At 38.5% G+C, this 23,787-nt stretch overlaps 1 protein-coding gene across 2 annotated transcripts; it reads left to right on the forward strand.

Annotated features, from left to right (window-relative positions):
* The first annotated feature begins 3,872 nt into the window (after nucleotides 1-3,872).
* entpd7 (ectonucleoside triphosphate diphosphohydrolase 7) lies at nucleotides 3,873-23,044 on the forward strand. Of its 2 annotated transcripts, none has more exons than XM_012966551.3 (13): nucleotides 3,873-3,960; nucleotides 5,574-5,702; nucleotides 5,971-6,153; nucleotides 12,425-12,630; nucleotides 14,331-14,481; nucleotides 15,197-15,300; nucleotides 16,155-16,214; nucleotides 16,893-17,041; nucleotides 17,550-17,716; nucleotides 17,942-18,266; nucleotides 18,980-19,065; nucleotides 19,374-19,535; nucleotides 20,756-23,044. In XM_012966551.3, exons 2-13 carry the CDS (start codon nucleotides 5,695-5,697, stop codon nucleotides 20,985-20,987), a joined length of 1,833 nt encoding a protein of 610 aa, XP_012822005.2. In that variant the 5' UTR covers nucleotides 3,873-3,960; nucleotides 5,574-5,694; the 3' UTR covers nucleotides 20,988-23,044.
* The last annotated feature ends 743 nt before the right edge of the window (nucleotides 23,045-23,787 follow it).

The following is a 23,787-nucleotide window of genomic DNA, read 5'->3' on the forward strand; positions in this document are numbered from 1 at the left end:
CTAAAAATTGGCTTACAAATGCCAACCTTTCTCCTTGGTCTCAATATCTAGCGGGGTTCTAAGCTGTTTAATAGTGGCACCCTTAACTGTTGCCAAACTCTCCTGTAATTTCCTTGTTGGATACCCCCTTTCTACAAAACGTTATGACATGTATGCATGTGTATTACATTACTTCTTACCATGCACACGCACTAAATCACTATCTACATATTCTTGTTGGGTCTCGGGCATGAGTACACTGAGGTCTGTTGCCTAGGGTGGCACAGGATCAAAATTCAGTGCTGCACTGAGCTAGAGAAGAAAGCACTAGCTAAGGGATTCAAATATGACATGGTACTGCAGTATGTGGTTATCGTCAAAGCAACAGAATTTTCCATCCACAATAATAACACTTTCTGGAGGCTGAAAACATGCAGGTAAAAGTATCCACTGCCTTCAGGGCCGACATGAGGGGGGTGCAATTATGCCATGCCCTGTAAAAAATCTTTTGTAAACGTTGTATTACAAACGTTACACAAATTATATAAGTTACGTTACAACAAAACTTACACAATTAACATAACTTCTGCAAAAACTGCTTAGTAAACTATGTAACTTGCCTTGAAACCTAGGTAACTTGCGTATCAAGCAAAAGACAATGCAGAGAAGCTTTGCAGGGACAAACTGCACTGACCATCAACGAACTAATTCCACTGCCCACAATAAACTGACTAACTTATTATCACATTAATTATTCATTTTAACTATTTATATGACTGAGTTATTGAGTAACGTCAGCTGTTTATATTGGTATCTATTTACTGAATTATAACAGCGTATTCTACATGAACTTTGCAGTAAAGGAATGACTGGTTATTGGGACCCACGGCAACTGATTCTAAATCATATGAACTCAGCAAGAATCCTGCTAGCAGCTACATGAAAAAGGTTATAGACTGCTTGCAACTGTTTGAGAAGGAAAGAGTCATCAGTCAGGCTATGTATCACCACCTCTACCAGGGGGAGCCGCTCCATGTCTATATGGACTCCATACACAAGGAAAGACACAGGAAGGAGCCGCACTCAGGCCAATTGTTAGTAGGAGCAACTCCGAGACTTATAAATGTTGGTTTAGCCATCCACTTGACCAACATTTTAGCCCCTTAAGTTGGTAACACAATACACAACATTCAGAACTACATGAGATTTGTCAAACTTCATGAAGTAAAACTGGACACTTATGAGACAATGGTGTCCTATGATGGTGTCTCTATTTACATGAATCCCCACAACCAAGGCAATCAAAACAGTAAGAGAAGGCTGAAACAAGACATCACTTTTAGTGGCAGAACAAAGTCAAACCCAGAACGAGTTTGTTCTTTGCTGGACCTATGTCTTAAAGGAGACATATCATGTGAATCCCCTTGACAAAGGGCTGTGTTCCAAACGTTGGGGTTTTCTCAATCCACATGTGTCTGCTTTTTCTTTTTATTACATTTTGTCCAACTGGTGGTATGTATATTATGCATTGTAATTGTATTTACTGTTTTGTGAATATTTACCATACAAAGAGCATTATATGTTAAACATACCATTTGCTGCCTTTTTGTGGTTAGTAGGTGTGCATTGAGTAATTGATTGATTAAAATTAAAAATATACCAGTGCATTATACTCCTCTAAATATAGAAGGATTATGCTTTAAAAAAGTTGTGTTTCTGACAAATTTATTGAGAAAATCCCCCAAAACCCTATTAGTCCCACCCATCTGTTCAACTTCCTGCTGGCGGAATTCTCTGGATGTGTGGGGGGGGGGGTCAGCAACACTCAGTAAACTGCAATGTAGGAGAGGAAACAATCAGCAGCTAAGCTGACCTGAGAGGGAACCGCAGCCTGTTTTTTCTTGTGTGACTGCAGGGCTGTGGTTGGCTGTCCTCCTCATACTATGCTTCTGGCCGTGTTAGGGAATCACATAAATGGCGTTGTATACCCCAGTCACCCAAGAACAGGCTGCAGGGTGCTTACACTAAATACACCCCTGTAATGAGTACTACAAGCTAGAGAACTGTGCAGGCACAGATAGAAACAGTAACTCAGAAAGGCAGAACCTGTTCAGATGTTAGGGCAGTTTGTGGGGGAAAGCCTCAGTCAGGTCACACAACAGAGCAGTTTGGGAGGCCTAGCCGGTTCATACACAGAAATCAGAGACATGCACAGGAATCAGCAACAACTCAGTACCAGAGGATTAGGAATTAGCAGGGTCAGACAGGCAGATTTCACAACAGTATTTTCTAGATAAAGCACAAATGCTAAACTCTCTCACAACAGAACCTGTTTGCTCAGGCAAGGAGCAAAGCAAAAGGTTTCTTCTGTTGCTGATTGGGGGAGAGGTTCAGGTAAGATTAATGTTGGTGACTGTATTACCCATGAGGGTTTAAAATGGCAAGACATTTCAGTCACTGAATTTGAACTGAAGGAGCCACTTGAATGAGTGCTGTAAGAGGTCTCTATCTTTACATACTGGGGGACTCTTTGTTGGCTGTCCAATCCCAGAATTCACAAATATCCTTGTATGTAATTGTAAAAGTAATGTAATGTACATGACCCCAATGACAATAGGTTACAGGGACTGGATTACTCATATAGGTACTAGGTTTCCAAATGCAATAGCCAATATCAACCAATCTTTGCTTTCACCTTCTAGCTGGTAGCAGACTGATCTGATTAGCTGCTATAAGCAACTGTATCAGTACTATTTAACATCAATATTTGTAATAGATGCCTGCAAAGCAAAACAGGGCAAAAATGCATACATTACTAACATTGGTAGGATATTATGTGCAAGTGAAACCCCTTTTGTTGAAAAGATTTCTTGAAGATAACTTCTAAGATAGGCTAAGTACACCCATATTAGAAAAAACAAATACAGGCATCTTGCAATGCAATTTGGTATTTCAATCCTGTTAGTGCAACAGCAGGGACTGAAAAAAACATAAAAGCTCATCATCTACCCAGAAGGTGGTCTTTTTGATAAAGAATACAGTTGTGTAATGAATGTCAGTTGGCTGAATGAAAATGAAACATAGCATTGAAGTGGATACACCCTATGATTCCCTATGATGCATGTCCTGAGGTAAGACTGTCCTGCTGGAAGCCCACAGGCTACATATGGCCCTCCAGTATATTTTATGGTCCCAAGCATGACCAAGTTTTTCCACAGATCTCTGTCTCACATAATTGTGACCTACAGGTACATATAAAATAGCATTGAAGCATGGAGGCAGCACTGCCCTGAAGCATCAAATAGGAGTATAGACATGGCTAGGAATATTACATGAATGGTGAGACACTCAATATGTCTGCAGTAGGCGCTTATTTGTTTTGATGCAATAAAGATCAGTGTCTTTGTGCTATTCTTGGAGCTTTATTTAGAAAAATAGTGGTAGCTGCCAAATCTACATTTTCAGTCCTTTTTCAATTTTTTTATCCCCTCGTAGTCCCACAGTACTGTCCAAAATATCAGGGTCATTATTATGCATTTTTTAATTTTACCATTATAAGTGGAACTAGGTTTTAAAAAAATATCCAGGACAAACAGTTGTAAATGAACGAACGATTGGTGGGTCTGTGATTATTTATTAGGAGAAATGCACAGAATATCATAAAGTTTGGACCAGAACAAATGTTTATTATGAAATGTCATTGGTTACGAGATGACAGAGGGCATGCTTAGCTGCACTACTAATAGACCCCAGTGTAGGAGGATATTGCACCTCAACGTTAACATTTTAAAGTTCGATAAGAAAATACTTTGGCCTTTAAGTATAACAGACACAAGTTTGCCGCTCTATCTACAATATCAAGCGTAAGCAGCTTAACGTAACAAGTGTTTTGTTTCAATAAAGTTACATCGTTGAAAAACGATGACGTGGCAGCCCTGGCATGGTGCACCGGCTCCTGACTTCCGGGTGCGGCAGGGAAAGGTACTTGTGTGGGATTCTGCGCTACCGAATGATGTCATAATAGGAATTCCACGTATCTTCCTGTCTTTACTGCGTTGTCGTTAAAAAAAGTATTCTGGCATTCGGTTGTTGAATGGTTCGAGTTGTAGGGGTATCGAGCGAGCCACATATTGAAGGTATCTAGTATACAGAGCCGGGGTTATAATATGCTCTGGATATTACAATACACGGTGTTGGTATCAGGCTGGCGTATGGTTCAGTAAGAAAGAATTTTATAAATTAAGGAAACAATAATGTACGCATCAAATCCTAAGAAATCAGGCTCTATACAATGAAGCTTGATGCAAAATACATTTATTCTCATAGCACCATTTTCATGGATTTGCTTATGTTTCTAGACCATTCCCGAGAGAGGATATAGTACCAATATTTTTACTGGCCAGTAAGAGAAAAATAATAATGTAAAGCTTTCTTATTAATGGTATAGTATCAATTATGATTGCTTGATTTATCAAGTTGTTATATTCCATTTAATGGTGTAATATATACCACTTCATCACCAAGCAGAAAATCATAAGAACATTAGATCCTTGCCTTGAAATGGTGCCACTGATTTATACGTAAATATGTCATGTTCTACAATAATATCTAAGCAATAATGAACCAAATGTTCTAAATTACGACAATATTATTAGTCACAGAGGTGTTTCAGTAAGGTTGAAAGCAGGATTTGGCCGTACTTTGGCCCTGGTTGGTGCAGATCAGAGATGTGACCATGCACATAAGGGCATTTATTTTTAAGTGGGGCCCTGTTTTAATTGTTAGCAGGGCCCATGAGCCAAGGATCTGAGGGGATCAGTGGTCTAATATTTGGTCCCCCTGGGGGGGGATGCCATGCTAATTTAGTAGTTTGAGGGGGCCCAGGTGACCAGTAAGCTAATTGTCACCCGGATAAGACCTTACTAACTTAGAAGTATGAGGGCCCCAGAGACCAGAAGGCTAATAACTGCCCCCTTCCCAACGGGACAGGCCTTAATACATTAGTAGCCTGGGGCTCCATGATTAGTGATTTTGGCCCTGTATAATGCGCATTGAAGAGTATCCCATTTCAAAAGTTGTCAAGGGATGTCATTTCTGAGTGCCCTAATGGTCAGTTATTATTCTTCTTTAGTGCTAGCATATTCCACAGCATTTTACAGACTATATATATTATTCACATCAGTCCCTGCCCCAGTGGAAATTACAGTTTTTGTCCCTATCACAATGACACACAATGCTCAGGGTTATCACAAACTGGTTTTACCTGCGTCCCAGACATCCCCTGTGCTCAGTCAATTTTTTCCCACAGACTGGTGCGTTTTTCTTCTAAGAAGAGCGCAAGCCTGGAAAAAAGCATTGGCAGTCTATTTCACCCCCACTGAGCACCCCCAGTGAAATAGACTTTACATGTCCTTAAATATGTTTGTCAGTTGGGACAAATATTTCTTTATGTATTTTTTATTGTTTTAACTGGGTTCTACAGTAAACTCCATAGTTAATATTTAACCTTTCTGGCATATCTTCTTTGTATATTGGTGGTGTGTTCAATATGAAGGATACCTGGCAAGTGCATATCATGTTTTCCCTTCACACAGTGACTGCAGGAGTAGGAGGTGGCAATGCTGGAAGATATGACACAGCTTACTTGGGGCAGACAGAGGAAAAGGTGACATGTTGTGGACAAGCTTTGAAAGCAGTTGATGGTAGAGGCTGCCTATGGCCAGGTAATAGCTTTTGTTTTAAGGTGGGACTGAAAACTTGTTTGGCTGTTGTTGAATGATAGAGAAAATGAGCATAAACCTCATTTTTATGCTAGTGGTGTCAATAAATTATTTTATTCCATAAGACTTTTTTGGCCTTATGGGCCAACTATCCAGTTTGAATTTTAAATGTATTTTAAAGACAGTAAGCTGCTTTAGTATCCCATTAAAATAATTATGCACAAATTGGAAATAGTACTGTAGTTGTATCCTTTTCCTTTCTCTTTTTCAGAATTAGCTTTTCCTGCTTGTTTCCTGCATCCTGGCACTGTAGTCTGCCTTCTGTAACCCAGTTCTCTCGCCAGCGTGTGGCCCTTCTGATAATTTCCGTTGCAGTATTCATACTGGTTTTTGCTGCTGTCGCAGACCTTCAGCTGTGGAGTTCTAGAGCTTTTCGTGATCGGCAATTTAGAAGGTCAGTAATTGCTGTTAATTGTGCCTTAATAGGCATTTTTTACTGTATTAACTGCTCTTACCATGTAGAGATTTTTAAATGCGTCAGACCAGAAATTATTAACTTTAACAAATAATGTCACGAGCAATGGTTTGACGTAACACAACAGGTTTTGCTGAGTTAGCTAACAGGAATTAAGGTATTTAGAAAAAAATTGCCCAGGGCAAGGACACACACATTGCAGTAACTGTCACCTGAATTTTAGGCACAAGACTTTTTGGGTGATGGTCAATCATTTGTGCCATAAACTTAGCAATTTAATGAAACTTAATGGGAAGTGATTTGATGCACATCCTGGATTAAAAAATATCTATATAATAGACTTTCATTATATTTTATAATGGACTCTTGTATCAGTGAATATTTATGGGATATAGAGAATGTATATTTCCTCTGTAAGTTGTTTAACATTGTATATTCTTAACTCTCTACATCTTCCTGCAGCATGTGACTGAACTGCGCTGCCATAACCCTCAGTAGGTTTTGTGACAGCACCATTAAGTTATTTATGGGCATAACACTCCTGTATAACAATAATGCACTAAGAAATTTTTGTGTTTAAAATCACAGTTGGTTTGGTTATATGTGCAAAATATGAGTAATTGTTTAACTTCATTTCCCATATGGTGTATGATAAAGTAATATTCAGCAACCAAGATTTTCTTTGGTCTCCCTGGATCATTGTTAATTATTGTATTGACTTAATCGTGACCTGGTTTTCACATAGTAACCTCTGTACTCTCTGGTTCCAACTGTCTTGCTTTGACAGGGACCTTTAAAGCTTGGCCTTGAAGCCTGAGCACTGAAATGCAATGCTTTGCGTCCGTTCTGACACTCCCAGGATTAATTAAAGCGGGCAGGATTCCAGAAAGCCAGGTGTAATTGTTCACACCGCCCACTTGTGGCACTTCCAGCTGTCTCCAGGGTCAAACATGTCTACAGTGACTCACAGCCCAGCAGCTGCTGGGGTTAGGAAGGACTCGAGAGATCTGAGCAGAATCTGCAAACATTATACATGATTAAAGCCTTTTGTACTGACCGGAATAACTCATTAGGGTTTATTCTGCTGCTGTGTGCCAAACTTTAGTGAAATCATTAGCCGGACCAATTCTCACTGCATACGTTAAAGGATAGCAATTTGTGTGACTTAAAAGTCTGATTAACCTTGCCGGATTATCCCTTATCATTATACACTAATTTATCTATCCTAGATATATGTACTGCCTCTGTATGTGCACTTGCAAATGCACAGAACATGAAGATAAATGCCTAGTTTAGCGTATAGCTGGACTATACCCCCCAAACAATGTAGGTCAATATAAAAATATATTGCATAAACAAGCTCATATGCAAAACCTTACTTCATCTAAATAAACTATTTTCATAAATTATACTTTTTTAGTAGTATGTACTATTGGATAATCCTAAATAGAAAATTTCCATTTTAACAATTAAGGGCCGCCTCCTGGGATCATAGGATTCACAGTGCACACAAACAAGCCAATACACATACATGCTAGGCCACATCAGCCAATGCATGGACACAGTTCTGTCTTTTACTCCCACACTACTTCCTGTTACAGTTAGAGCTGCATTATTTCTGGTCATGTGATCTCTGAGGGAGCACACAGCCCATCACTAAATGGTGGTTTAAGGGAAAGAATGTAAAAGGGCAATATTTCTGATAAATATATATATTGGTGCCACCTAGAACAAAATATTTATTCTGCAGAAACCATTACTATACCTGAGTAAACAGTTTTAGAAACTTTCTCGGTTTGCTTAAGATAGCAGCTGCCATTTTATGTAGCTTCCTTCCTGCTCCTGCTCTAGCCATTATCGCTGAGATCACACACTCCTAAGGGAGGGGGGAGCACGAGAGAGGAGAGAACTGCAGACTCTGACCCCCAGTATTAAGGATGTTTTGAGAGAGGAAGTCAGACACTGAAACATCATGTTTACAAAAAAGGATACAAGAAATCCTGTGTTTCTTTTGATAGAGAACTCAGTGCAGCATTACTGTAAGTGCTGTATTTACATAGACCTTTCTGATAAAGCTTACTTAGTTTTTACCTTTCCTTCTCCTTTAACATGATATAAACTGTTGGTTGTTGTAAATCTGTTGGTTAATTATTTTTTCTGGGGGTATAGTTTTGCTTTAAAGGACAAGGAAATCTAAGTCACTTGGGGGTGCCAAACACTTTTCACTCTACTGGGCATGCGTGCGCAGCGAACAAGGAAGCGATCGCTGCTACCCCAGGCTGGTGCTGTTCTCCCCGTACAGGGGCACCAGCCCGGGGTAAAAGGTAAGCGATTTAAGTCACTTGGGGGTGCCTAACATTTTTGCACCCCCAAGTGACTTAGACTTTCCTTCTCCTTTAAAGGCTAATGCCCCACAGAGATATATCTCCACTACTAGGGGTGACTAATCTCTCCAAAATGCCTTTCCATGGGCAACAAAGTGAATCGCTGGTGGAAGGGCATACGCGCTTCATTTTCCAAAGTTGCGCTGGAGGAAATTTTTCGTGACTTCGGGAAAAATAAAGCAACGCTTATGCCTTTCCACCTACGATTCACTTCCCTCCCCATCAGGGACTACTGCCTATATATGGAAGGAATCAGTGTTTTAAAAAAAAAAAAAAAAAGATCCCTGTCAAACTTGGGTTCATTAGTTATGAATCAGTTGCCTGATTTCCATCAGTTACTAGTTACACACAATTAATTTACTCCCTGTAGCATAACGTGTACTTTCCAGCCCAAACCCCTCTCCAAAGAAATTGTGGCACCTCTGAGGCACCCCACCAGGTGCAACGCATGCTTTCAGGCAGGAAAACGTAAGATTTAAACAGCACATACAGTAGGCCCTGTTTCAGGTTTCCTAAACTCCTGGTCCCCACTGGGCTGTGAAGGTCTGCTATATGGTAGTTATGCTATTGTTTTCTGTGGTGGTGATAATATTATGTTGTGATATTTTGATAAATGTGTCCCATTTTGATACACAACCAAATGTAGGTAAATAAACCAATGATCATATACGACAACCCTCATAAAATGTTTTTGTATTCTACAGACTTGGTCGAGCCATTAAAGGTACATGCTTTGCAGTGGGTAAGAACCCAAAATAAGTAACCAATAAGGATGCCCTAAATCTAGTATTTGGCCCAGTCCCAGCCATTTTCTGCAGGGTTCAGATTTAGCAAATGTTTAGTCCAAATCCAAACCCTTAAAGGAGAAGGAAAGGTAAAAACTTAGCTTTATCAGAAATGTCTATGTAAATACAACCATAAGCACTTACAGTAAAGCTGCACCGAGTCCTCTATCAAAAGAAACACAGGATTTCATGTCTATTTTTTTTGTAAACATGATGTTCCAGTGTCTGACTTCCTCTCTCAGAAACATCCTTAATTTAGAGTCTGCGCAGCTCTCTCCCCTCTCCTGCCCCCCCTCCCACCAGAATGCTAAGAAAGCAGCGATAGCCAGCAAAACAAACCTTACTAAAATGCTGCAAAAAATATATATGTTCAATTAGAGCTTGTGCTTAGAGTGTGTCTGTCCCATTGTCTTATAGCATTTATGTCTGACATCTTTTTTTTCTTCTATTTTTTTTATCCAAGAGAAATTCAGCTAAAAGTTGTCTTTTAATATATCTTAGATATTGATTATTTAAAGCAGTATGCAGTAGTGTTATTATTAATTTTCTGATATTTGAATTGTTTCACTTTGATCAACCATTCATTTCTTTAGTTAGGAATATGACACACTGTCTAGTTGCTAAGTTCAGCAACACTAGCAGCCGGCTAGTGACTTGTATGGCAGACTGGAAGAGAAACCAGCCAGCTCTTACAATTATTTTCCTGACTGATGCAAAATTACATTATAATTTTGAGCAAAAAATAATTTTAAGGTTGATAACCCAAAAAGTATTTGGTTGCTCAGCTTTTGTGCAAAGGGGTGAGGTGACTTGACTTGGAATAATTTTTCATGAGTTTGTAAGTATGAGTTCCTTTTGGCAGAGTAGGCTCTCCCCCTATTGGTCCTTGCAGGTCATTAAAAAATGCAGCTTATCTCTGAAGAGAAAAACACTGAAATAAAGGAAGCCTTGAAAATTTAATCTGCAGCTTCTTTAAAGAAAAAAAATGTTCCTGATTGGAAAATAGAACAAAAGATATTGAGATTTTAGTTCTGGGATTCTAATGTGTGGCTCAGTAGGCAGTTCTGGGGTCCTGAGTTCTGTTCCAGCCAGTACACTATCTGCAAGGAGTTTGTATGTTTTCCCAGGGACTGTGTGGGCTTAGTCTAGTTACCCCCAGTTCACTCCCGCACTGGCTTCTAATAAAATTGACCATAGTGTGTGTGAATGTGATAGGGGTGTTAAATTGTAAGCACCACCGTGTCAGGGACTGATACGAATGATGTATAAATCCTGTGAAGTTATGTCGCAATATGTGGACACTATACAAATAACAGTTAATAAAAATGACCTTAATAGCCAGGCATTTTGCACTGGTCATTGTAACTGAGGAAAGCGCCTCTAGAAATTGCTCCAGGTCTTGCTGTTGATGGGAAGATGAGACATGATGTAACAACAATCCCTCAGTAGGACTGGGAGCCAGATGGGTCCTTGTGTAATGAAATTAGGTGAAGCTTTGCCATGCACAACATCTCTCTTCTTCAGCTCTGTGGTTACTTTTTTGCTTGCAGAAACAAGTTCTTCCAACATAACCTGATTGAGGTTTTACTTGTGAGCTACACATAAGCCAAGCAGATTCCAGTTTAGTCACCGCTGAATTGTTGTACAATTGGTTTTCAGTTAGGTTTCTGCTCCTAACACAACACCCCAGAGGGATGGAATGGTTCCTGGCATGGAACATGATGCTTAGTCCAGGATAATCACATTGGGCTGCGGAATCCTAATCACATTAAGCTTTTACTAATAACAATTGTAGTCTGTTATCTCTGAATTTCCTGGGTAGGCCTACAGATTCATTTTAATTTCTGCACACTAAGCATAAACCAGATGATGTAGCGGTCCTGTTTGCTGCGGGATAATGAAGTATAATAGATGAGCTGTTACGATTAGCCAGACACACTGAAGGTGTAAGCAGAATATAATCTCCCTTCTATTGGTATCCTCAATGGAGAGTTTGATACTCTCAGTTGTTTTTGTTGACCATTATAGGATTTACACTGCCTGTAATGGCAATGCCTGGAATCCTGCTCATTGTGTGATGGCCTGGACTTGGTTTACTGCTAAAGGATTCCGGCCATTTCCATTGAAACCATGTCTTGAGTTTAGATTTTAATTAAAGGGGTAGTTCACTCTTGAATGTAAATGTTGAGCCAAACTGAATACGGACTATGAAAGCCATGTGACAACTAAATGCTTTGTTTATAAAGATTTAATTTTGTTTGAAAAGCCCTTGGATACGTCTGTTTTTTTAACCCTTAAATGCTATGCATAATTCCCCTATATACGTGACCTTTCCCTCTTTTCGTAAGGGGCTGAACCAATAGATCAAACATACCTAAATGACCACATACTGCAAGAAGCAGGATTTCAGGTATATTACTATATATACTGTAAATCGCTTATGGAATTGAAAATGCTCCAGATTCCAGTGTATTCACAAAAACTATAAAGCTTGCTCTTATTTCCATTGCTGTTGTAACTATAATAATAGTGTGATATAGAGTGTATTGTAATGGATCCCAGTGACGGCAAACAAGTAGTTTAGTCCAAAAAATGCTTTATTTATCTGTGTATTATTTTATAGTGAAACAGATTGAATATAAACTCAATTATGCCATTTTCAAGAGTTGATATTTACATAACATTTATTTTAATTAGATTTCCCATACAGATGCTTTAAAGGGTTCTACAGTTAAAAGTCCCCTTTCCTGCAATGGTTATGTAACTTCAAATTAGTGAAGCATGGTTGGTGGCTTACCATCTTCAGCTGCATAACTTCCTGTTTGTGTCTAGCAGTCATGGCCACACAAGTCCATGTGTAAACTCTGCAATAAAAGGTTATAAGGTAAAGAGGGCCCTTTTTTATTGTAAAGCACATTTTATTGTAAAGCACATAGCAGCTGTAGGGTTGCATGTTGGTATTAATTGAATAATAATAATAATAGAGTTATGGTAACCATTAATGGCACATCGTCCCAAAGTTTGTCTGCCTTTGCTGATTCATGTCTTGGGCTGTGCTTATTCCTCTTTGCCCTCTGACAGGTACTTGGACCAAATTGAGGACTTAGAAGCCACTGATACAAAGGATACCAAACTAAACTATGGAGTTGTTGTTGACTGTGGCAGCAGTGGATCTCGGGTTTTTGTGTATTTCTGGCCCCCACATAATGGAAACCCCCACGACCTCCTGGATATCAAGCAAATGCGAGACCGAGGCAGCAAACCTGTGGTCAAGAAAATCAAACCAGGTACTTACGGTATTTACATAGTAACCAATTAAACCCCTTAAAATTTCTTCTTTCTCCACTGTTTATGATTGAAATGTCAGTTCAGCCTATGGAGCACCGTGTTTTTAAAGCCTGGCTGTATATGTCCTGTCAAAGTAGTGAGAGGAATGTTTGCATTTTCTGTCTGATATCTGCCCTGTGTGTTCAAGTGACATGCGAATCACATTCAAGGACGCCATTGGCATTGAGTGGGGGGGACTGTTGTGCTGAGCCTGGCTGCATCACAAAAGTTATGAAAATTGCATAAGTTATGTATAAAGTTACGGCAAAATTGATACAATTTATATAACTTCCGTAAAAACTGTCTGAAAAAATTACAAAATTTGCTTAGTAAGCAAAAGAAGTAAGAGACGCTTGACTGGGCAGGCAGGGGCAAACTACACTGACCACCAATGAGTTAAAAAAACTCACTGACTGACTTATTAGCTCATTAATTATTCATTTTAAAGGTTTATATGAACTGCTTATTATAGAGTAGCGTCAGCTGTTTATATTGGGATCTATTTACTGAATTATATGAGAGTATCCTACATGAGTTGCAGCAGTGGGAATGACTGGTTATTTGGCCCCACAGTAACATAAATAACGTACGTTTCTTTCAAAGAAATTTATACAAGTTACAAATAAACTCAAAACACTGACAGCACATTTTTTGACTATTTTTCTATATTCTTATTGACTAGTTATTGAGCCCTCCAGCAAGACACATGACTGTGTGCTTTTGTTTATGGGGGGCCCCATATAAATAATTTGTATGGGACCCAAAGTTTCTGATGGCAGCTCTGTTCACATTAATTTTCGTCACTACACACACAAAATAAATTCTTTGTGATTTATTTAAAATAGGCAAACTGTATATTACTAGGTGATGCAAGGTTTCCCTGTACAGGGTCTCTTGTTCCTGGGAGCACTGCACCACACTCTCCTCTTGCAACAGATTTTACATTCTGTCACATAGTGCAGTATCAGCGGTGCTTAAAGGGCTAGTTACAAACCTTATCTGCATGGGGTTTGATTGGCTGCAATTTTGCTTATGTTTCATCAAAACTTGTCTTACATATTTCTTTTGTTTTCCACATTCCCATAGTCCTGTGTTGCCTTTAAATTTCACCATGAACTAAAAGTTTTCTACAATATAACTTTTTTATAATATTTAGACTGTGATTAAACCTTTATTAAATCTTATCAACAGCATTTATTCATTTCATTTTTACTCAAGTTACAAAGCCAGGGCCAAGCTCTTTATTGTTTTTGATAAGTTAGAGCAATTGTATTGCTGTTTCGGTTTTCAGATGGTTTTATGCTGCCACCTAGTTGTCCTTTTAAGATTCTGAAGCAGCAGAACTGGAAAATTTTAGTTTATAAATACAGTAATGAATACATTTATTTTTAAATTGTTATAAAAAATACCCTTTTAGCACAGTCATCTCTTGTATATTCATAATAGTCCTGCAGTAACAATATTATTTTTGCACTCGTTACGTACTTCATGTTCAAACTTGGAATAAACCTAATTACAAACCATAAGCAGGTTGGAAAATTCAGCTAGAATTAGACCGTATCAGAATTGCAACCCCTTACCAATAATGATAGTGACCTATAGGTAAAACATCTTCATCAGATCATTCTAAAGATAAATCACTGAATGCTTTCCTGTCCAGGTATCTCTACAATGGCACTGACTCCAGAAAAATCAAGTGATTACATCAATCCTCTCCTGAGCTTTGCAGCTTCTTATATTCCGAAACATAAGCATAAAGAGACCCCTCTGTATATCCTCTGCACTGCTGGTATGCGCATCCTACCAGAGAGGTGAGAATACAGATGTTAGGCACAGTGTGTATGTTGAGTGTATTTAGATTAAATTTTATATAGTGATGCTGTTTTTATCATAAATAATTTTTAAATATGATTTCCTTTTTCTCTATAATAATAGTAACTTGTACTTGATGTTAACTAAAATATAATTAATCCTTACTGGAGGCAAAATAATCCTATTGGGTTTATTAAATGTTTAAATTCTGTTTTACTAAATTTAATGTAAGGAGATCCAAATTATGGAAAGAACCCTTATCCGGAATACCCCAGGTCCCAAGCATTCTTGATAACAGGTCCCATACCTGTACATATATTTCCATAGGGAACTTAACGTTTTAAGTTCCCTATGTTTTAGCAATGTGCAATGTGCTGTATCACAGTCTCCAGCCCCTTTTTACAAAGCCTCCTTTATGTCGCTGATATGACTTTGTTTTCTAAGAGATCATAATGTCTTGTATGAGCCTTTAAGTAAGCAGCGAGCGAACACTAAGGGCAAGGGCGCACTAAGCACATTGACCGTTTTCGTTCACAGGCGTTTTTTATAGACGTGGAGGAAAGTGGATCCACAGTTATGCTATGCACACAACCCTGTGGATCCAATGACAGGCCCAGCATCAGCCTTTACTCTCTGTGCCCCAGAAGAGATTCCTTTATAATTAAATGATACATCAGATCATCACTTTTCTCCTAAAGGCGTGTGTTCTTTTAGCCAACAGATAGCCATTCTTCAGGACCTGGTGAAGGACGTTCCCCAAGAATTTGACTTTCTTTTTTCAGAGGCCCATGCTGAAGTCATATCTGGAAAACAGGAAGGTATTGGAGCTTTAGATTTGTTACAACGCGTACGCAATTAATTTAATCCGATGAGAACAATAAGAATTTAAGTCTCTCTGCCATTTGCTACAAAATGGTGTGTACAGAAAACTAAAATTTTCACAGTGAGTGCACCTTGCTTGAGCTTTCTTGTTCACATCTGAGACAATTTTTAATGTATAAAGGTAAATGGTGATTATCCCATTGCTTACTTTTTCTGTTTTATATTATCAACAAATTACAGTACATAAACACATCAACTATATGGTTTCACATCCTTCCCAGAAGGCTTTTGGCTTATTTCATTTGTTTGCCGGCTTTTTCATGGGGTTATCACTGGTCCAAGATGTAGACAGATTTTCTGGCGTCACATTAGTCCAAGGCCTTTTGTACACAATGTGTAACTGACCCATTTCAGACAAGTTATTGTGGGGCAATCAACTGAGAAAATGGCTTTTATGGCAAATAATACAGAAAGGAAACTGTCTAAGTTTCTATTCACAGTAGCCAGTGCAAAAAAATCTGCTTGGTACTTGTATCCCAGCAAACACAATTGGCTGCTTTTTCAGTGGATACATGGTTCTCTGTTGCTGCAATAATACTAATAACACTGTTAATGTATAATACTAATTAATACTATTAATGTACCATTGTGGCAACATAGTTGTACATTTGGTCTAAACACGTCCGGCATATGAAATGAACGGGTTCACTAGTTAAGGTAGGGTAAAGGCTTCTTGACCAACCCATTATCAAAATGAACAACTCTGTCAATATAGACATTCTTCTGTAAATTTAGACCTAAAGAGGTATTTGTGGCCAATGGTATAAAATAATTGCTGATTTTGTTTCAGGTGTGTATGCGTGGATCAGTATTAACTTCGTTCTTGGGCGATTTGACCATGTGGTTGATGGTGAGTAAAATGTATTTTCATTGCTGAAGAAAATTTGCTGAATTAACACAAGGGTCAGGTCGTCTAATATTATTCATATTTTCAGTTTCACAGAATTTATTAGGAATAGTCAGTAGGTATGCTGTATATTAAACCATGTATTTGTATATAAATGGAAATAGAGTAATTGTGGTGCAACTGCAAAGTGATTGTTCCATTAAGAAATCCTTCACATTGAGTCTGCAGTGGTTAAGCAGTGCTTTGAAAGTGTTACTCTACACACCCAATATAATTAAGGCACAAAGGAAATGTGTATTTACACCAGTTATCTTCCATACTAGCAGCCTTATTGGTTTAATTCTTGTATGACCCACTGTGTCCAGGTCTTTTTAATGATTTACCTAGTGCCTGCGCAGGATGTTAATAAATCTGAAGTGACAAATTCATGTGCTGGTACTTGGGCACAGATTTAATCTGTACTCATTTTCAGAATGGCACACACACAGACCCATGCTATTTACAGTATAAAATATGTTTGTATACATCTGCGTTGTTACATCTGTATTAGGACTGTATTTAATATCAGTATAATATTAGTATTAATAGAAACACTTTATATGTTAAATATTCCTTCCTTGTACCTTTTAAGGATTTTAATTCCATGACACATACATGATTACCTCTCTTTTTATCCTTTAGAGGAAGATGCTGTTGTTGCTGTTACAATTGGAACGCAAGAGGAGTCTATCATTCGCAAGCGGACAGTAGGGGTAATTGATATGGGAGGTGGTTCTCTTCAGATTGCCTATGAGGTTCCGACCACTATGACCTACCCCTCTGTGGAGCATGTATGTATATATTGGCAATGGATAAACATAAGGCATTATCACATTTATCATATGTTGCTTTGTACATTTGATGTTATTTATAAACAATGGGCAATTTTGTACCTGGGCAGTAACCCATGGCAACCAATCAGATGTTTGCTTTCTACCTGCAGCTGGCTGAAACATGCTGATCACTGATTGTTGCTGTAGGTTACTACCCAGGTGCCAATTTGCCCATTCTTTATAAATGAGGCCCAGCATATCTAACCCTCAACAGTTTCTAAATCATCTCTTTAAAGGGTAAAAAATATTGGATTTGTCTGTCTTGTAATAAATGGTAACATATAGCGTTTAATGGTTATTTGTTTGAAAACAAACATTTAATCGGTTGTTACAAATTACTAGATGTTGGCAAACTTTAGACCTTCTATTACATTACCCCCATAGGGGTCAACTAATTCCACATTCTACATGTCAGTGTGCCGCTGCACAGCCTGGAATGCTAACCATGTTCTGTGTTTTTTTTTAGGAGGAAGTTGCTAAATCAATGCTGGCAGAGTTCAACTTGGGCTGTGACCTGCAACACACAGAGCATGTTTACCGTGTCTATGTTACAACCTTTATGGGCTTTGGGGGGAACTTTGCTCGGCAGCGCTATGAAGACATGGTTTTTAATGACACCATCACAAAAAACAGGTACATGTGGTACAGGATCTGTTATAGTGATAGTGATAGATCACTTTTTTTTTTAGGTAACCTTCAAAAGTCTTGATACATAACAGGACAAGGCATGTCAAACTAACAGGGCTGCCATCACTAGGGATGCTGCAAGAGTTATTTTAAAGAAAGCGAAAGGCCTTTGTTGGGTATTCAAAAACGATCCCAAAACTTCTGTTTAAAATTTGTTTCTTGCTGTTTTAGAATACAAGGGCAGCAGATTGGCGTCCATCCCAACTCACCACTTCAGGATCCTTGTTTGCCTGTGGGACTTATAGATCAAGTTCGCAGACAGAGCCATGACCTCCATGTTCTTGGCAAAGGAAACTGGGACAGTTGTCGGCAGCAGCTTGAGCCACTTCTTTTAAAGTCCAATGATACTCAGGCTTATTTGAATAGTGTTTACCAGCCTTCCATTGACTTCTCAAACAGCGAGTTCTATGGCTTCTCTGAATTCTTTTACTGCACAGAAGATGTACTTCGGATGGGAGGCATCTATAATAGTCAAAAATTTGCCAAAGCAGCAAAGGTAGTTCTCTTTATGAGCAAACCCATCAATACAACCTATTCATTGAATAATAGCATTGCATTTTTATACGCACTAAAATAATGCTGTAAATCAGTGCTGCACAACTTATTGCATGTAGCACATTAAATATTTCCCATATAGCATATTCAAGCTGTATTGAATTAAAATTGTTATACAGTGAAGTCTGTGGAGCACTTTGAGCAGACTTGGGGCCTAAAAAATTATTTTACATCCTCTCCAAACCAGAATTGTCCAACTCAAGGCTGAAGGCCATCTCTATTGATTATAGTATCACGTTTAAGGGGAGCTATCAAGAAAATAATTTAAAGGAATACTGTTATGGGAAAACATGTTTGTTTCAAAACACATCAGTTAATAGAGCTTATCCAGCTGGAATCTGTTTTTCAAAAACATTAACAGATTTTTTTATATTTAATTTTGAAGTTTCACATGGGACTAGCCATATTTTTCATTTCCCAGGGTGCCACTACCACGTGACAGCTAAGTCAAAATGACCAACCCCAGCCCAAATTCTTTATGCAGAGAGACAGAATCGGTTATTTTGAAAAAGTAAACTCCAATGCATTTAAGAGGCTCACTCTGACTTCTGCATAAAGAATGTTCATTTTCAGGCTAGTTCTCTCTTAAGAATGTATTTTCAAGAACTCCAGAACTGCACAGGATTGAATTGTGTTTCTTTTTTTCCACTACAGGAATACTGTAGCATGCCTTGGACAACATTACAAGATAGATTTAACAGTGGTCTTTATTCTTCTCATGCTGACCAACACCGGTTAAAGTAAGTGTCATAACTACACTAACTAGTGCTCCGTCCAAGTTTCACTAACTTATCCCAAGCAAACTGCAGTTCTTTAACACTAAGGTCATCTCAGTGCACCGCATCCCCTTCTTTTTGCAATAAATGAGCTCCAAAGTCACCTGACCATATTTATTGAATAATCCTGCACTTTTTTTTTTTTTCTTTATGTAAAAAAAACCAATATTTTATACTACCAAAAGACCTTGTATGAAAACCCCATATCCCAAGCCTTTAGGATAATTGATGGCATATTGATATTCTGCATTGCTGCTATAAATTCTCTCCAGGTATCAGTGCTTTAAATCAGCATGGATGTTTAGTATTCTTCACAATGGTTTCCACTTTCCACATGAGTACCCTAATTTCAAGACGGCACAGCTGGTGTACGACAAGGAAGTGCAGTGGACACTGGGAGCGATACTGTACAAGACTCGTTTCCTTCCGCTCAGGTAACTGTTAGGGTCTGGGGGGAAAATCAATCTCTAATAGAATCAACCCAAAATACCCTTTCAAAAGGTGAGCACTGGAATCATGGCAACTGTGTCAATAAAAGCGTGTAATTGATTATGCACTTTTACTGGTGTGCTTGTATATTTGCTTTAAAGAAACAGTAACACAAAAATAAATAAATAAATAAAATAAAATGTTGCTTCAGACAGACTACTATAGTTTATATAAGCAATGAGACTATGCAGTCACAGGGTCAGCCATTCAAGATGGAAAAAAGCAGGAAAGGCACAAGTTACATAGCAGATAACAACAGGTAAGCTGCTAAGATTCCAATTGTATACAGATTATATATGCTATGTAACCTTTCTTGTTTTTTCATTTTCAATAGCTGCCCCCATGGCAACACAGTAGTTTTGTTTATATAACAAAGCAAATGCACAACCAGTGCAGGGCAATAGTACATAATATATTAACTACTTTGATACACTTTCATTTATTGGTGTTACGGTTTCTTTAAGGGCAATGGCATATGGGGTGGGACACCAGCGACAAAACACTCCTTGAGCCAGTGCTATTAAAGCAAATATACAAGTTATTTCATTCAAAGTGTGATGGTGTTTAGTGTCTTTATAACAGGGGTGCCAGACACATGGCACCTATAAAGTAGAATTTACAGTCTAATTCTGGTTATTAGAAAGATGCATGAAGGCTCAAATCCCATTACTAGGGATGGCTATGCTGCAGCCTCTTAAAGGAAAGGAAAACCTAAACTGGTTGTGAGTTGTTTGGCATTTGCAGTGATTATATTTGGTTACCTCTTCTTTTATGTTAAGCACCATGCCTGCATCTTTTTATAATGTCTCAGGTATCAATAGTGCTGATTTAAAGGGCACATTCACAGTATAGAAATCTGAGAAAATAATCTGTACTGCGCTTGCCAGGGCAGCCAGAGGATACCATTGAGGCTGGAAAAAGATGGCAGTCAGGTGCTCAGCATTAAGTTAATTCTGTGGGGCAAGAAATGAACCCCCCCCCTCAAACTCTGAATAATTCATAAAGCACTGCCCATTGTTAGAGTTATTGTACCATTCAAATCAGTCTGTAAAACCATATTGCAGTGTGGGGGAGCCAAATAAATCCATTGTAAGGCTGGACAGGGCGTGTATGTGTGTATGTATATATACAGTAAGTAATATTTCTTATTTGATTTATTGTGCAGGGATATCCGCCAGGAGAGCTCTCGGCCTGCCCACGTGAGCTGGTTTCGAATCTCCTTTGTCTACAATCACTATCTTTTCTTCGCTTGCATTCTGGTGGTGCTGCTCTCCATTGTACTGTACATCCTGCGCCTTCGCCGGATTCACAGACGCCAGGCTCGTGCCTCTGCGCTTGATTTGCTATTGATGGAAGAGGGCGTGCACACAGTGCTGGAACCTGGGATCCCTACATAAAACCAAAGCAGGACCGCTACAATCACTAATGCTTAGTATATTGGTTAAAAACCAGCACCTCCCAAAGAACTCTCACGTCATTAACATGGGACCAAGACTGAATACAGTTAAGGATAAACATTCCAAATGAGTTTTTAGCAAAAATCTTAACAGAAATGAGGAAATATGGTATTTGTCACCATTGCACTATGTGGGTGTCATTGTGACATTTGGTGGACAACATATCCTAGCACCCTCCTGTCGTACATTCCTTTTGTAGCATTTATGTACACAATTCATTATGTCTCACTCCATGTGTACTCATTTGGTACACTAATTATTTCTCTTCAGTTCAGTGTTATCTGATTAGTTCCTGTGGTATTACAAATGAAGAAACAATGAAGCTAATATACAAACTGCCATTATGTTAAAGCTCATATTATTCTGACACAACATTCGAGACAAAGGGAAAAGATGGTTGTCTCTAATGATGTTAATAGTTCAGGAAAATATAAAGAATGGCACCAACCTTGCAGTCAATAGGGTTGGCCACTGCTGAGGCAAATGCTGTGGTTTCCTCCACTTATATGTATAAATGCAGAAGTTAGAAGAAGGGAGACTCTTTGCTTATAATAAGCAATTCTCTTGACACATTGCTGTCTATTTAAGGGAATACAAACAGAACACAACACTTGTAAAGTTGTAAAAATGGTATACTTGGGGTCGGATCAGCTATCAAAGGTATAGCTAGCTCCATAGTTTAATGGGGACCAAGTACTTACATCTAGGTATTCTACTGTTAACTACAAGGCCAAGTAATGTCTATACTGAACTAAGTATATAGTGTAGCTGTGCTCTTATTATGGCCAGCAGCCCTATGCCTGTTAAGTTACAGGCCCCCATTCAGACCAATCTTTTCAGGCATAACTCTGCTCACCATAGTAAGAAGCACAGCGACCCTATGTCATGAAAATATTTTTTTAAAAAGTGTACTTTGTACTTGCCCTTTATTTGGCCTTTAAAAAACTATAACCATTGCCAAATTGACAAAACTATCAGTCCACAAGCCAAAATGGGTGATTCTATTCAGATAAATCTGGTTGAACTGGATTTAATCAGATTGGTATTATGGGATAGTTTTTTTTAATAATATGGTGGTTTGTACTGCAGGCAATATAAACATTCCAACTCGTACTTGTAATAATGATAAAATCCATTATAAATATAACACTTACTTTGTGGTTAATTATCTTACTAAACATTCAAAGGTTTAGGGAACTTGATAAGCTGAAGCTTCTGTATATCTAAATGTCCCAGCTTTCTTTCTGAGGTGTACGGCCATCTCTAGAGACCAAAGGTGCTTTGTGCATTTAGCAGAAGACTGCCGATGAATTAACGAATACACTGCTGTGTACTTTATAGTAAGATACACCAGCTCTTGTAGAAAAGGCAACTTCATCTTTTGTATTAGTTCGTTCATGTCATTTACAAAGAGATGTTTGCAAGGCATTACTGTGCAAATGTTGTAATTCAAGGCCTCCTGTAATATATTGAACATGGAAATAAGGGCAGGATTTCAAAGGGTTCATGTAGTTCCACACATACCAGGATACCATTGTTTTTCCATTGCCATTGTGTTATTCCCTGATGCAGACACATGACTTCAGCTCTTGTGAACCACAATCACCATGTCTGTACTTTATAGCTGAAGGCTTCTCTTTCAACATCAGAAGGGTGATTTTTCACAGCACAAACATTATGCCGAAGGCCTTCATAGACAAACCTGTGAATTTACAGTGATGTGTAAAATGTGAATTGAATGATGAATCTTGTCAAGTTTTGTTCTGCTTGGATACAGAGCAAAAAAGACGCGCACACAAAGCATTCTGTGTTGACGTTTTGATGCCGCAAATTGTTCCTGTTGACCCTTGTGAAACTTTTGAAACTTTCCACTTCGAAAATGTGTGTTGTCTGCTAAGTGAAGGGCACATTTCTACCTTTCTGTTTGTTTACTGATCATTGTGTGATGTTCATGTGTCAACAGCTATCTTCAATTAAAAATACACATTTGTACATTCTTGGTTTGAGTTGTTCTTTGACTAAAATGCTGGTCACACATCAGCTAAACATTTAAAGCTGTTCATATATGGAAAGATCTGCTCATTTGGCAAGGTCGCCAAACAAATGTATCATTCATCGATATGCCCACCTTGAGGTGGGTGATATTGGATTGATCTGATCATTCCGGCCCAAGAAGAGACTGTTGGTGGCTTTTATAGGCCCATGTATGGCTACCTTAAGGGGCTGATTTACTTACCCACGAACGGGTCGAATGGAGTCCGATTGCGTTTTTTTCGTAATGATCGGTACTTTGCGATTTTTTCGTATGTTTTGCGATTTTTTCGGATTCTTTACGAATTTTTCGGATCCAATACGATTTTTGCGTAAAAAAAAAAGTTTTTCGTAGCGTTAAAACTTACGCGAAAAATGCGCAACTTTTCGCGTAAGTTTTAACGCTACGCAAAATGCGCAACTTTTTACGCAACTTTCGTAATGGATACGAAAAACTCGCGTTTTTACGCAAAAATCGTATTGGTAACGAAAAATTCGTACAGAATCCGAAAAAATCGCAAAACATACGAAAAAGTCGCAAAATGTTCGTTTTCAAGTCGGAACTTTTCCAATTCGGGTCGGATTCGTGGGTTAGTAAATCAGCCCCTAAGTGTTTCATGATCTTGTGTATTGACGGGCAATATGGAAACAAACCTGGAGGGCCAAATTGCACAGAGCTAATGATCTGACCTCGAGGTGGCCATACATG

Source organism: Xenopus tropicalis, chromosome 7 (assembly GCF_000004195.4).
Source record: "Xenopus tropicalis strain Nigerian chromosome 7, UCB_Xtro_10.0, whole genome shotgun sequence".
Lineage (NCBI taxonomy): Eukaryota > Metazoa > Chordata > Amphibia > Anura > Pipidae > Xenopus > Xenopus tropicalis.